We start from the raw sequence: 15912 nt of genomic DNA on the forward strand, positions 1-15912 counted from the left end.
CTGAGTTATGAAAAACAACACTGCTGTTGTTTCTTTCATGCCATCTTTAACACTGTGGAGGAATTCCCCAGTAAATTATTTTTCTCCACTGTCCTACTTGAAATTCTCCAGTGCTGCTTTACAAAAACTTGACCAAAGTTTAGCTGCTTTAGTTTTATTGGGACAACAGTCTATGGTACTGACAAATATTGTCTTGTTTTTCTATACTCTGCCTTTGGAACTGACCATTTATTGTCTCCTGCCAATAAGGTCACCTTTCTGTTTGATATTTGTATAGTACAAAGTCCATTGATATTGTCAAAATAAATAATAATGAAAAGAGCTCAACTGAATGCTGAAGAAATAGGTTGGGTTTGCAGGGGTCACAGTTATGCACAAATCGGTTATATCTAATATTGAATTCCATGAAATACAGTGAAAATGGAACTCAACATACATAGAAAGTAAACGTGAAGTAGAGAGAAACTCTAATCTGGAGATCCTCTCATGGTCAACTTCCTTTTCCACCTTTCCAGATTCAGCAGTGCTTGATTACATGAAAAACGTTGGGAAGATTTAAGGAGAAAAGAACAGAATAAGGTTCCATTAATATGATGGAAGCAACTGCTTAGTACTCTCTGTCTATTTTGTATCTCTTCTCTTTATTTATTCTTCATGGTAAGAGACATGACATTTATTTATACCACACTTTCCATTATTGCCTACAAGTCCATTGTTCTAATTGCCACAGAAAAATGCTTAGCTTCTGGGTCTTCTGTGTATTTTTCTTAAAATATTAATACAGTATGACAGTTTAATTATAGTTAGTTTTAGACCAAACCCACTGAAATTCCAAAGAAATTATACTTTTGAATGTAGGCAGAAAGAAGCCTAGAAAATTTTAATGTAAGTGGCCAAAAATTTGAAAGCACTTAAGAACTTTTAGACTCGAGTATAAATAGTGGCCTTGTCATTAGAAGATTCTTTACCATTTTGCAAAAGTAACTCTTTACTATGGGGGATATGTTTTTGGCAACATCAGTGACTTCAAGTGAGGTGTTTTAGGAGTCATTTATTATGTTGTTGTGTTTCTGGAAGGCTTGAAAATTAGGTGTCAGGATTACATCAATAAATTATAGGTAAAGTAAAGAAGCATTTGTTTTCTTTTTTGTTCATTTTGTTCAAACATGTTTTCCTCTCAGTAGTAACTTCTGTGCATATCGTCATTTGTATTTAGCCATTCTTAAATGCGATTCTCACAAACGGAGTTTTTGCAGTGGGCTCTATACTCCCCCTGCTGATCTCTATGAATAGACAAAAAGTAAGCATATTATCAGTTATCTTCTCTTGAAAGTTCTTAAGGCTGGGGAAGAAGATACAATTTTTCACAGAACTGTGCTGTTTCAGGTAGATGCTTTTGAATGCTTATTAGAAGAAGTGTTATACATGCTTTGATTGCTGTGGTTTCTGCATGTAACAATGTTAATTCCAATTGTATTTAGTTGAGAATCACATTTATCATTTTTTATGCTTTTAATAGATTATCTGTTATTGTACTAGTGACTAGATGTATTAATGAATGTATGTTCCAAATATGTTAGTTTTTTTCTCTAGGAAAATGTGCCTAACACTACAGATATCTAATCTAAAACTGATATATAAAAGTTTTTTATATGTGAGACAGGCAACCTAATTAGCATTTAGTTAGCACTTGGCAGATGTTGTTCCTAAGCCACGTCTCCATCATCTTTGAAAAGTCACGGAGAATAGGAGAGGTGCCTAAGTACTGGAGGAAAGCCAGCGTCACTCCAGTGTCTTCAGAAAGGGCAAGAAGGAAGACCCAGGAAACTACAGCCCATTCAGCATCACCTCAATCCCTGGAAAGGATACACTGCTAGCAGGTTACAGGGATTCATTTTGCCCTCTACTCAGACCTGACAAGGCAGCATCTGCAGTCCTGTCTGCAGTTCTGGGCTCTGCAGTTCAAGAAAGACCAAGAGCTATTGTAGAGGTGATCAGGGGACTGTAGCATCTCTTTTAGGAGGAAAGGCCGAGAGAGCTGGGACTGTTCAGCCTGAAGAAGAGATGACTGAGAGGGGATCTTATTAATACATACAAATATCTCAAGTGTGAGTGTCAAGAGGATGGAGCCAGACTTTTCAGTAGTGACCAGTGGCAGGTCACTGGTCCAGATAAGAGGCAAGGCACAAACTGAAACATGAGAGGTTCCATCTGAATATGAAGAAAACCTTCCGTACTGTGAGGGTGGCTGAGCATTGGAACAGGCTGCCCAGAGAGGTGATGGAGTCTTCTCTGGGCATTCTCAAAACCTACCTGGACATGATTCTGTGCAAACCTGCTCCAGGTGAACCTGCTTTAGCAGAGGGTTGGACTGGATGATCTCCAGAGATTCCTTCCAACACCATTATATGATTCTCTGTTTTACATGCAGTATGCAAAGTATGTAATTGTTTGGCTCTAGAACACATATTAATCAAATATTAGGAGGTTTAAGTTGACACTCTAAGAAAGTAAAACAGCAAGGAGCAAAGAATCAGGGCATTGCAGAGTTGAAGTTACTACTGCAGTATTAACTTAGCTGGATTGCACTTAGAAAAATATGGTGAAATCTACTCTAAATGTATTCTTTTTTTTTTTTTTATCCATTACATAGAAAATATAGAATGTACAACTAAGGTCAATTAGTATTTGGATAGAAACCATAACTCTGGAATTTCTTGACTTTCTTCTTCTTGATTTATCATTCTGAATGTTAGATGTTTGTTTTCTGTGTACTAGTTTCTACACATCAAATAATGCAAATACAAGTGATTTTATGGCCTGTTTGTGTACCTAGTGAAGTCAATAGGAAAAATTACAATTAGTTTAGTGAGAAAGGGATCAGGAACTTGCTTTAACTGTTAACAAGCTGCACTGATCACATTCTCTCACTCCTCTTTCTGAATTATATTGTAATATATAGCATGGCTCTGTATTTTCAGTAGGATTGCTTTTTTAAGTTATCATGGATTAAAATGCACTCTAGCATTGGAAGTTAAAATCTCAGGACTACATTCCTTTTTTCTTTTGCACAGGGTTCCCATGACTTTAGTGTTTTATTTTGAATTGTTGGAGATAGAACAGCAGACTGACTCCCTATAGTTTAAATAAACTCTTATTTTGGCATTCTGCTTCTGCTGCTGATGGTTTAGCATCCTGCATCCTGAGTTTCTATTGTATTAGCATTAATCACTTTGTTTAGTGATACTTCTTTTTTTTTTGAAAGTTAAGTTTAAAGCATTTTAAAGCATGTATTTTATGGGCCTTTGTGATACTCGACATTTGGAGATCTCTGCAATGCTAAAATGATATTCATTTGTACCTGTTGCGTTCCTTGGCTTGGGAAAGTAGTGAAGAGAAATCTCTGTGGAAAAATGTCATGAGAGAGGAAATTATCATAACACAAAACTATATTTCTAGGAGCCTTATGTGAAAGTAATTTAACATATTTTTTAAGAAAAGATAAAACTCAAGTTATATCTATTAATGCCTATGTTATGTGATCAAGTGACTAATCATGATACTTTAAAAGACTTTTTTAAATTCAAAAATAAGCCCATTACAAGTAGATGCATTCATGAGAAGTACTCTCTATCTTACTTTTATCCTGTCTGCTAGAGACCTTGACAGCTCCTTTAGAAATACTTTGGGGGTGTAAAATACTAGAAAAGTATTACAATGAAAGTCTTAAGATTAACTTGTGCAGAAAGGGGAGTGTCTTAGGTGAAAACATGAAGATATATATGTAATTTTCATCTTAGAAAATCAAGTAAGAAGATCTAATTATTTTCACAAGAGTCATAGTTAGTCTTTTAAAAATCTGTATAAGGAGGCACTTGCACAACAAACTGGTAAAACTACAGGGTTTATACCAGACATCTGGTCTTGTACAATAATACAGTTTAAAAAAATCCTGTAAGAAACACTTGAAAGTAGCCTATATGGTAACAAAAGTATTTGGTTGTAGAGCTATAGTCTACTGAACAAGGACAGTTTGTCTCCTTAATATAAGACTAAAAAAAAATCTGTAAAGAGTATGTAGTTCTTCTCTTCAGTTTAAATATCTTTTAATTTTGTGTTGATTTTTTTTTTAAAGGAAGCTGCACCTACAGAATCTCTTCTTAACTGGCAAGACTATGAGGGACGAACTCCCCTTCATTTTGCTGTTGCGGATGGGAACGTAGCAGTTGTTGATGTCCTGACCTCCTACGAAGGTTGCAATGTAACATCTTATGACAACTTGTTTCGAACTCCCCTTCACTGGGCAGCCTTACTTGGTAAACTGGACAATGCTGAAGTCGTTTAATCATAAATTGACTGTAGTGTTTAATCTTTGTCTCTGATTTTTATTTCCTTCCAGCCTGGCATTATGCAAACTAATCTTCCAGAGCAATAGTAGTTTCTGCTAGACCAGGAGTAGGAGAAGTTTGTGTGTCAATTGCTTGTTTTAGCTTCAGATTCTCTACGAAGCATTGTAAAATGCATTATTTCAAGAGGCTGTGTATGCTGATGGTTTGAGAACAGTTGGAGCACACTGAGTTGTTCTTGCATATGTAGCTTTGATCATAAGTTAAAAAAAACAGTGGTACTCTGGAACAGTGGTGTCTGAAATGGTGTGTGCACACACCAGCATGAACGCAAGACAATCTATTGGAGTGCATGAAGAAAATATCAGAACTTGTTTATTTTTTATCTGAAAAAAAATTAGAGAACTTTACTGATATTTCATATACGGATTGATGCTGGTACCCTCACTTGGGCCATGTGTAAGATGACCACATAAGGTTTGTGAGGTGCCTGAGAGAGGTGAGTTGCTCCACAACGCAGAGTGGTTGACAGTGGCATCATCAGTTGTGTTCACTTTCAGCCTGCTGTGATGTATCACAGTTTATGTGTGCTCAGTTAAGTGCATTTATGATTATATTATCTAGTTTTTATTAAACTACCCCTCACAAAATAAACAAGTGACTTAAAAAGATTCCCACAAAGAAACTGCAGATAATCAGATAATACCAGCACAAGTGAACAACAAAAAAATGGCAGAACTGTCACTTCTCCTGCTCTTAGAAAAAGCTCTTCATCAGTCACATTATGACAATCTAATCAGATCTGACAATAAGTTTTATTCAGATGAAGGGGTTTTTTCTGTTCAGATTGTTACCCTGAGACTCAGATGCTCTGTAAATTGTAACCTTGCGTATGTTTGCATACTATTCTGCACAGTTTGATTTTACAGGTTACAATGCTGGATCTTTGCAAAACAAGTTAAAACTTGATTAAATATAAAGAATCTTAATGGAGGGAAAGACATCCCATAAAATTATAGCCACAAAAATAATATGATTTAGAAAACTGACCTCCTATTTTCCATTCTCCTATGTACAGGAGGAAAAAATAACCACCATATTAGAAAAAAGAATCTTCAAACAATCTCTCTCCCCTTTAACAGGCTTCATCCCTTTGGGACCCTTTGGGACACTGCAGGCAAAAAATGCCAATAAAAGAATCAGATTGCTCACTAGAGCAAGTTAGTGCAACTCCAGTGGCAATATACATGCAGTTTAATTATGTTTATTAAAAACAAAAAAAAAAAGAAAAAAGAAGGGTGTTCTCAAATTTGCATTTGCACTGAAGTAGGGATATTGAAAATTTACAGAGAAATCGTAAAGCATTTTAAGTGTCATAGGATCAGTCTCCCAAAGAAATACTCATTACACTTGGTTCTGTCCAAGAAGCAAAATTTATTGTGTTTTGAAATTGATTGTATTTAAGAGAGAAGTTTTGTCTGTTGGAAAAATGGATTGTCTAATCAATGTAGAATAAAGGGCGAAGATGTGCCAAGACCTCCAGAGTACTTGGTGAACTTGATGAGGTCTCTAGGTGGCATGGGCCCTTGGGGAACTTCTGGTTGGTAAATCATTATTAATTTTTAGGCTTCTGGTTTGAAGCTGAATACTAAATGTTATATGTAGATCTGAAAGAAACTAAGATGTTGCTATATAGGTTAACAGTAGGAAGTTTAAAGTAGTGCAGGGTTGCAGCCACAGATTTTCTGTAGAAGTGATGTATTGCATGTGACTGCATCTTAGGACATTGTTGCTCCTGTTATCTTTCTTTTTGTGTAAATAAAATCTCAGCCAAGTTACATCTCTTCTAAAAAGAAGTTCTACCAAAACAACAGTTCTTGACTTCAAGAAATGAGTTTTAATGCTTACGTTAATTCCCAAGTGAGTTCCAGCTTTGCACCAGTTTATTTACTGTTGCAACCAGTACAAATGTTTTTTTTCAACTCCCTCAAACCTTCTTTCCCATAGATGATTTAGCTAGGCCTCCTGTTCTGATTACAGAGTTAAGTTCCCTTTTTCTGCTTGTCTGTCCTGAAAGTTCAGGCAACTTTTTTTCAGGCTCAGTGTTCCTATGGTTTTCCTGCTAGAATTACACTCCATATCAACTTCTCCCAGTGCACCTCAGTTTACTTCTTATAGTCTTCAGGTGGAAAGACCTTAGCAACATTACATCTCTTCTTTTTATGCTTTCAAGTAAGCATATGAATGGATCAGTTGACTTTAGTAGCAATATACTATACTCTGGTTTTCTGTCTGTGAAGTGAATATAAAATTTTACCCATCCCTCAAAAATGTTGTGATTTTAATCTGAAAATATTCTAATCTGTTTTGATGGAAGGAGTTGTGTGTTTGTTGTTTATGGTACCTGGTAGTAGACTCACCTCCAGATTCTGGTAAACATTTTCAGTTGAAATTTTGGTTAAGCAAAACCTAGGTAAAGAATTTACACTTGATTTCTGTAAAACAATGTGACCTATGATGAAATCGTCAGTGTTAGTTTAGCCTGTCTTTTAATGTACAAATAATGGACAAGCACTAGTCATCATCAGTCTATGCTCACTTTACGGCTTCTGATTGGCCAGTCACTCAAATGCAGTGTCTCAACTGAATTATCATAAGCATTTGCTGGAAAAATTCAACTAATTCATTGGAAAGTCAATATCGTAGTTGTCTGGCCAGCTGCTGCTGGTTTCTGATTTACAGATGCCCTCTAAAAATGAGAATACAGAGTATGGCACTGCAACACTCTTGGGAAGAAAGTCCATACCAGTCTCATGTTTCTCTCTTATGTTTAGACTATAATGGCTGCAACACAAATGTACTATTATTTATTGAAGTCTGTTCATTTTCTTGTTTTGTTTGGGTTTGTTTTGTTGTGGGTTTTGGTTTTTTTTTTTTAAATACTGAGGTGTTTAACTTTAGGAGTTTATATTTCTCTGGTTTTATTATGTTATTTTTCTCAGGTCATGCACAGATTGTCCATCTCTTATTAGAAAGAAATAAGTTTGGAACAATCCCATCTGATAGTCAAGGTGCAACACCTCTACATTATGCAGCACAGAGCAACTTTGCTGTAAGTAGCACATACCATATATGTGAAGTAAATGTATTTTGCTGAAATATTTATAGTGTAACAAAGTTTGTGAGTTGGTTTTGAAATCTCATAAACACAGTGTTGTTGGCATGAGTTCAGTTCATACTTTCCCTATGTTATGTGATATAAATGTGGTTAATTTCAAACTATTAAAAATAGATTTAAAAAAAAAACTAACTTGCTTACAAAGAAAGGCCCTTTGAGCTATACATTTGCATCAAAACAGACAATAGTAATTCAGGTGCTTCAATAGAAAGCAGAATGGCACCTACTTTTTTACAGTCCTTTCACTTTTTAAGGCTCATCATTGCAAAATCTAAGCGGTTATAAGCAGTATTTAGAGTAAGATGACCTGTATGAGTATTTGCACAGCTGCTGCAGTACCAGTCAAACCAGTCTTTGCATTCAAGAAAGTGATTAACTTATGAATATTTGGTATTATGAGTGAGCTGTTGTCTCATAAAGCATGACTGAAGAGTTGATTAACTTTTATCATAATTCTTCAGGAACACTATATTTTTAAAAATTTTAAAAAATTTTTTTAATTCGGACAACAAAGAAAATTGGTTTCTCAGACAACCTAATTCTTACTTTAGTGTAATAGGTATTTTTTCCCAGAGCAAGGTCAGATACAGTACAACCAAGTAGTACAACTCAGCAGTTTAATGATTGCTGGTCATAGATGTTACAGAAATAGTTCTCAAGTGCTGGAATTTAAGAAAGCTTTTCTCAAGCTCCTCTGCCTCTCAGAGTTTTCATAACCTTCCTTTATAAAAAGGGTTATTTAGTACCTAATTAATGTAGTCATTTGGTCCATAATGCAACATTTTCTTAACAGGGATACTAATTTAAGTCATTCTTGCATACCTTATTTTAATTTTCATAAAACAAGGAAAATTTTAATGCCTTTGAGAAAACTGAGGTTAGCACATCCAGAAGTACAACTGAAAGAGGGAACTGACCAATGTCTGTTAATACTACAGATGACACTTTCCTTGTGAAAGTGAGTTTTGGGGGTTTGGTGGGGTATTTTTGGAGGTGGTCTTTAGTAAGACCATCCAGATATTTTTTAAATTCAGACTTTTGTTCAAGTATACTTTTGTGTATAATTTTTACTTTTTTAGAGAATTGATTGTTGATTCTGGTTATTGTCTATTGTGTATAATTTGGGTCCAACTCACACAGCAAAAGTGTTTGTGTTGTAAAAACCTCTCTTTCAAGTTTGAGTTAAACATAGAAAGATAGAATGTTTTTATTTACCATCTGGTGATTATCTCTGCATTCTTTTATCTTTTTTCTTTTCTTTTCTATATTGATACATTCCTAAAAGATTATTTTTCATACTGGCTTTCTTTTTATGGGCTTGATTCAGTTGACTGAAACATATTCATTATGTTGCTGCCTTTTGATCCCATCAACCAGCCAAACTATAATATCATTTAGATTTTTTATGAAAAAGTAAAGTACATGGTGGAATCAGACATTCTTAAGTAATCTTGTCTACTTACAAAGAACATACTGTTTCCCATCTTACATGAAGAATCAAACAGGAGAGTTTCATTTGGATCTGCAAGCCTCTTTTATCTGGAGACATATTCAAGAGCCCCTGCCTAAATTATGTCTGTTTTTTCTAGTCTAGTTGTTTCAGAGTGCCACTATTTGCTTTTTTTTCCTCCATTATATGCATATCATTGAGTAATTCCCACCACTGTGTTCCATATACATAGTTGTGTAACCGAGTGGAGACACATCCGTGTTCTGGCATATAGAGTAACAACTCTGCATTTACAGTTCGAGATTCACATTGTTGTTCTATTCAGTCTACCCAAGTTTGGGTAGGTGTGGTGTATAAGTTAAAATGTTACGGTCCTTAGTCCCTAACAACAAGAAAGTTTGTTCTTTTGTGTTTATTGTAAATATTTGCATGGCTTTCAGTTTTATTTTCTTCGATGTTTTGTTCTTCTGTTTTTCTGCTGGTTACTTACTGTAATATGACATTTTTAGGTTTTTTTAAGAGTGAAGATATTTAACCAACTCTTAATTTATGTGAAGAATTTGTTCCCTAAGACTAACTTATCCCCACTTACTACAGACAGGAAAAGTCCTAGAAGAAAAGTTACCTAATATAACCACCCAAATAGGTTGCCTGAAATTTAGATGGTGTAGGTATCCCACAGAACACACAAATAAACATCTCTTTTTAAAATCATGTGTGAAGGAAGATGCTCTATTTGTATTGACTTCAATATGCAGAATGCAGGGCTAAATATATTTTTTTCCTGAGTTTTTCCAAAAGTGTCCAAAGCAATGTATTTTCCTTTCACATACTCATATAGATAGATCTAGTAAATGAAATGTGGATACCTCATCGTATTTTTAAATATTCAAAAATAATGTTTACTATTTTTCAGAGTTTCTTGATAGCACAAAATGAAGTGATACAGGTTTACCTCTCTCCTTTACTGTTATTTTTCAACTTCGTTGTTTTTTTATGGTTTTTTCTCCAATTTTTTTGATAGTGCTAAAATACATGTGATCTTTCATAACAAAATACATATAGAATTAAGCTGATTGATACTTCTGTTTTCTGAGTTCTTAATCATCCTTTTGTAATTTAATTTCATTTTACTTTCAAATTGTGATAACTTTATTTTGGAAAATAACTGTAATAGCACTGTGGGATTTTCTTCAACTTTTTCCAGTTATAAACAGTAGAAAGGAAAGAGTAGTGGAAAGAAACACTGCTTGGCTAAAACTTAATGGAAAAAAATAAAATTACTCATTTGTATTTTTTCGAATGCGTGCCTTGGTATTGAAGAAGTGCAGCCTCCACAGTGCTTTTTGCTTTGCAGGATTTCAAGCAGTGCAGAGTATTGGTAGGGGGCTGAGTTGCTGCCCTAATGAGAAACCATTTGTGTCTGTGGTGTAGTGGTGGCCACAGAGCTATAAACACATGCTGGTTTGTGTGGAAGGCTTAATGCTTCCATTTCTCATTGTTTCTGGCTGGACCTTTGTACAATAAACTGATAGTTCAGACTCAGATTCACAAAGCTGTAAGGATGTCAGATCATATTAACATCAGATAAATGAGAAATTTTCTATTTCTTTAAAGGGATTAAATTATAAGTAGTAGTAAAAAAAAATCCAAGCTAATGAATAGTACTTAGGCATTTAAGCACCTTTGTGATTACTAGCATTTAATTCCTAATAGACAAGAAATTCTCATCTTATCCAGAGCAGCGATAGAACTATTTTGGGATCACACAGAGAAAAGGCTAAAATAGTGTTAATACTAAAATATCAATATAAAATAAAATAATGAAACCTGGGTTTTTTTCAGTTTTTATTGGCTAACCTATCAGTGACTCTTAAGAGATGTTTTCCAGCTGTTAAACACACAGCCTTTTAAGGCATTAGATAGAAAAGGGAAAATCTTCCCCTTATTCTTCTTCTAGCATTTGTAGTTTTCTCTCCCTTCCTTTTCGATGGGGCTTATTAAGAATTTAGCAGCAGGTTAAACAAGTGGACTTGTTTACTGAGAACTTAACAGAAACACAACATTTGAAGAAATAAATCAATCTTTTTGCTTTGATTTAAATAGAGATTTTAGTGTAACAGTTTCAGAGGAAAGACTGGACTCTGGTGTAAAGATTTTCTTAATCTTTTCTGATTTATAATATTTCAGTAATTAGGAACCTGTTGATATTATTAAATATCAGGAAATATATCTATGTTGCCCCAAAAGTACTTTTTTTTTTTTTAATAGTCAAATTATTAGGGTTTGACAAAATAAAATGTTTGCATGTGCAGTTATATTTATAATGGGAGAAAAAATTATGTTGGGAGAATATTTCAAAGGGACATTATTTTCAGGGGAGGTTCCGTTTGGACATTAGGAGGAATTTCTTCACAGAAAGGATGAGTGGACATTGGAATGTGAGTGGACATTGGAATGTGCTGCCCAGGGACGTGGTGGAATCACCGTCCCTGGAGGTGTTTAAGGAAAGACTGGATGTGGCGCTCAGTGCCATGGTCTGGTTGACAGGGTGGTGCTTGGTGAAAGGTTGGACTTGATGATCTCAGTGGTCTTTTCCAACCTAAATGATTCTGTGATTTTTATCATCATTGTATTTCAGTAACATTTTGATAAACCAGTAATATTTTTCCCATTTCTTTCTTCTCAGTGACTACAGTGTCTTTTTCTTCATTAAGATGAACACATGACGTTTGACACTAAAAAGAAAAAATTATGAAATAAATGACAGTGTTAAACTGCTAGTTAAGGATGCACTATGATTATTGGTGCGGAAAAAGGCATAGCAGAAAATACAGTGCTCCTGTTGAGTTATTACGCTTTATAAACATGAAAAGGAAAAACAAAGCTTTGATTTGCTTCATAAACAGCTGAATGAGACACAGTAGTTTCTTGTTGTTACAGATTCCTTTTAATGTTAATTTCAACAGCATTTCTTTTCAGGAAACAGTTGAAGTATTTTTGAAACATCCTTCTGTAAAAGATGACTCAGATCTTGAGGGAAGAACATCCTTCATGTGGGCAGCCGGCAAAGGCAGTGATGATGTCATTAGGACTATGCTGACTTTAAAATTGGATATTGATATCAATATGACAGACAAATACGCTGGTACAGGTAAGATGCTTTACAGTAAAGAACCACTGGACATTTCCGGTCAGTGTGATTTCCACCAAACAAAAACACTGTTAGAAGCTATATTAGTCTTTTCCTGGATGTGTGCTTTAATCCTGAAAATATTTCTGCATTAGTTTAATTATGTGTGTGAGTCAATTCTTTGCCTTATTGTGGGAAAGAAACAAAGTTTTTCTTCGTGGATTGGATCAGTTAATTTGAAATATAGCAAGAAGAAGTACTACTATGCTACTACCAGATCTGGATCCTGGAAAAGGGAGAGCTGTTCTGTATTCTGAAGAATAAAATGAAATATAATTGCATAAAAAGCCTTCCCTGAAAATGCCTCTTAAAATGTATTTGTCAGTAAATGCATACTTTGAAACTATAGAGCAAACTAACCAGTGAAGTGGCTAAATTATCATCATGAAAATCTGAAGTACTATAGTTATTTGCAAAGATAGTGTAATAAAGATTAGAGCTATTGCACTTCTGTTGTCCAAAAAGTGAGTCAAACTTGATATTCCCCAAGTTTATCATCCCGTTATCTTCCCGGAGCAAAAGATAGGTATGCAACACAGTGATTCAGGATTCAGGCGTGAAAATCATGAAATTCAAACTTTCCTATATAATCTATGAATTTATCTCATTTCATGAAAAAAATATAAGAATTTGGGGTAGAAATATTGTACTTACATAGTGTTTTCAAAAAAATGGGATAACAGTTCTGACAGATGTTGAAGTGTTTATGTATTATTTATAAAAAACCAGGAGATTGTGGATATATTGAGCATAAATTGGAGGGATTGATAGCAAGGGGGTTCAAACAGTAAGCTGTGTAGGAGGAGGTCAGGAACTACCCAGTGCCACACACAGCCAGGTCACAATGTTAGATGTTAAGTGCAAAACTGTATCCCTATGTATAAGAAGTAGTAAAATGACAGCCAAGCCGATAGTCGAGACCACACGTCCCTGAATAATACAATAAAGGGCATTTCTCCTGAAAATTATGCTATTTTAAACAGACAAGAATGTATATTGCAGTGTTTGTTTATATGAATTTTCATGTATTTGTTTTAAAGTATACTTAAGCATGGTCTTTTGGCTGCACACATATGTAAACTAGCCTAAGCTCCATGGTTAAATTTAGGAAACTTGCAGTGTAGATTTATCCCAACCAAGAAATAAAGATATGAATTTAACAGCTTTCCTCTTTTCAGAGTACACTTAGAATAACATACAAATGGTAAATAAATGCAGTGTTAGGGTTATGTGGTTCAGGATTTGAAACATAGTATGCATGAATATTATTTTCATATTAAAAATTAGTTTCATGATTTCGGTAATATGCTGGGCCTCAACAAAAAGCAAAATATACTTAACATAAAATTCTATTTAAATTCTTGCTAAATTCTTGTTTTTCTCACAATTTAGTACACAGAAAAATAATCAATCTTTCCAAGTTGTGGTAGTTTGTAATTTTTGGGTTTAAGAAATACTGCAACAAATAAAATATAAGTCTTCATGTTCGATGACTTTAAAAGCTATATACTCTAAGATTGTACTCATTTCATCTTTTATCAGTCACATTTGCTACTTCCTGACAGTTGCCTTTTAAATAGCTTACAGTACTTGTTTCAGACCTTAAGGTGGAGTAATGTTGTAGTTACTGTGCAAACCTCCTTACAAAAGGTTTTCTTCTTTGCAGACAGTAATCACATACTGTGTTTCTGAAATTACTCAGGTGTGGATTTCATGCTTGAATAATTCAGGTGGTTGGGCTTATTGTCTTTCAGTCTTAAACCTTCCGTAGCAGTGATATGCAATCACTTTTTAATCTTGATTTTGTTGTAGGGCTTTTAATCCAAGGAAATGAATGGATTTTCCATTTACTTTAAAGTGCCGTTGTGGAGAACACCTGAATAGTCTTTAAGTGGGGAACTGTGCTGTTCGCCGCTTGCTGTCGAGCAGCCTGAACTGAACCACTGTGCAAGCAAGTGCAGTAGCATGGACTTTATTATAGCGAGCTGTAAACATTAAAGGAAGCCCACCAGTAAATCACTCTCTGATTTTTTTTTTTTTTTTTTTTTTTTTTACAAAGGTTCTTAATCATTCCCAAGTTTTGGTAAGGGAAAAGAGGTGCTGTATTTGGACGGGAAACTATGCACTAGCAGAAAATAGCGTACATGCCACCGTGCCTGGGATACAGTTGCTGAGGAGAGTTCAAGGTTATGTTTTTCTGACTTTTGTGTGAGATTCAGTTAAGCTCAGTTATAATGTTGCGTTAACGCAGCCTTTTTGCATTTACTTAAAAAAGAGCAAGCCCTCCATTCAGCTTTGCTAGAACATCGAGACTCTCAGTATTGTGTAGGAGAATGACACCAAGGGAAAGGAATTTCCCTCTTCTCGGAGATCAGCGCTGCAGGAGCATTACAGGGGCAGCTTTATAGCTCTGCCGTCACTGCGCACAATGGAGAGGGCTCTGTCTGTCGGCTGAACAAAGGACCTATTGTAACCAGCTGGCTGAAGAATCTCTTCAGTCACCGTGACTCCATCACAGAAAATTTGGCTTACAAGAAAATATTGAGCACAAAGTGCGAAACAAGATGCCTGCGTCAGAATGAGTGATAGGAGGGAAGAACCAGCCAAGCTGACACAGCAGCTCTTTTTCTATTGTATTGTTACACACACCCCATGTGTCATCTGATGGAGTGGTTTACTGCCTTTGGTTTCATAAGAAATTCAGGACAAAAACCAGAACCTAGAGTTTACTGTGAGGTCAAACTATGAAAACCAGGCCCTTCCCAAAGTACGAAGCGGCAGGAATCTCATTCTTGTCGAATTTCTACTGATAGCCACCCACTCGCATGGCTGCTGCAGATGCAGTTATTTTTCACGAGCTCGGTGAGCAGCGCTGTGCTTTTTAGCTGCAACAGTTAAACATCAGTGTCACCTCAAAAGCATGATTTCAATTACTAAGGCAGCACTTCTCGTGGTGTCTCTGGCTGTGACCCCAGTGCCTCATTCATCTGTATCACAGTTCCAGTTACTCTCACTGATTTTGGGACTCTGTTTTATGGCAACGCACTTCAGCTGGATTAGGTTCATGGACAGTGTGAACAACCTGAGCATTTTATTAGTGCCTGTGTAACAGGTTATGCTGGGTTACTGTTTCATAAGGTGTGCAGAGCTGATACCACTGCTACACAGTAGCTGGCAGATACAAAAAGCTGGACTGTTTTGATATTCTGGCTATGGTTCAAGAAGCAGTTCCTTCTCACGTTGGCCTTTGTGGTGTGCTTTTCTGTATAATGCCTCTGCTGGATCCTGACCCTGTCTGTTTTAACATTAAACAAATACATGTAGGTACATAAGACATGTAGGTACTGTTTATAGCCCCACATTTTTCTGGCTTGAGCACACTCAATTCTCACTAAGGATGAATATCTCTAAAATTTCATGAGGATATAGGAACTCACTTTATTAAATGCACAGTTATGAACTGCACTGTTTGTGTTTTTATTCTAAATTATTTTGAGTTTTGTCATCTGTAAGATATTCCATATGTAAGGCAGTATGAGAATGTAGGTTGTCTGATTTGATTGCTGACTATAGAAAATAATCCAAACCATTCTGATACTAAGTTGTAAGTGAAATCACCAATATATGTGCCCTCCATTGGTTTGAAATCTCACTGCTGTGTGTGGTTCTCCTTTCCTTCAATGAGAATCGTGAACTGGTCAGACTGGTATTCCAGCATCTTCCTCAACTCCAGCTGACAGTGCCT

General features: G+C 35.5%; 1 protein-coding gene across 3 annotated transcripts in view; it reads left to right on the forward strand.

The window, feature by feature from the left end:
- Window positions 1-15912, forward strand: part of INVS (inversin) — a 92737-nt gene that overhangs the window by 47523 nt on the left and 29302 nt on the right. The window contains exons 2-5 of one of the 3 annotated variants that reach the window (XM_050331071.1): window positions 516-657; window positions 4136-4316; window positions 7349-7458; window positions 11957-12128. In XM_050331071.1, coding sequence (XP_050187028.1) covers window positions 655-657; window positions 4136-4316; window positions 7349-7458; window positions 11957-12128 — 466 coding nt within the window. In that variant the 5' untranslated portion in view covers window positions 516-654. The remainder of the gene's footprint in view (window positions 1-515; window positions 658-4135; window positions 4317-7348; window positions 7459-11956; window positions 12129-15912) is intronic. The other 2 variants (XM_050331056.1, XM_050331063.1) reach the window with 2 other exon arrangements.

This window comes from Myiozetetes cayanensis, unplaced genomic scaffold (genome assembly GCF_022539395.1).
Source record: "Myiozetetes cayanensis isolate MyiCay16 unplaced genomic scaffold, myiCay2020 scf1, whole genome shotgun sequence".
Classification (NCBI taxonomy): domain Eukaryota; kingdom Metazoa; phylum Chordata; class Aves; order Passeriformes; family Tyrannidae; genus Myiozetetes; species Myiozetetes cayanensis.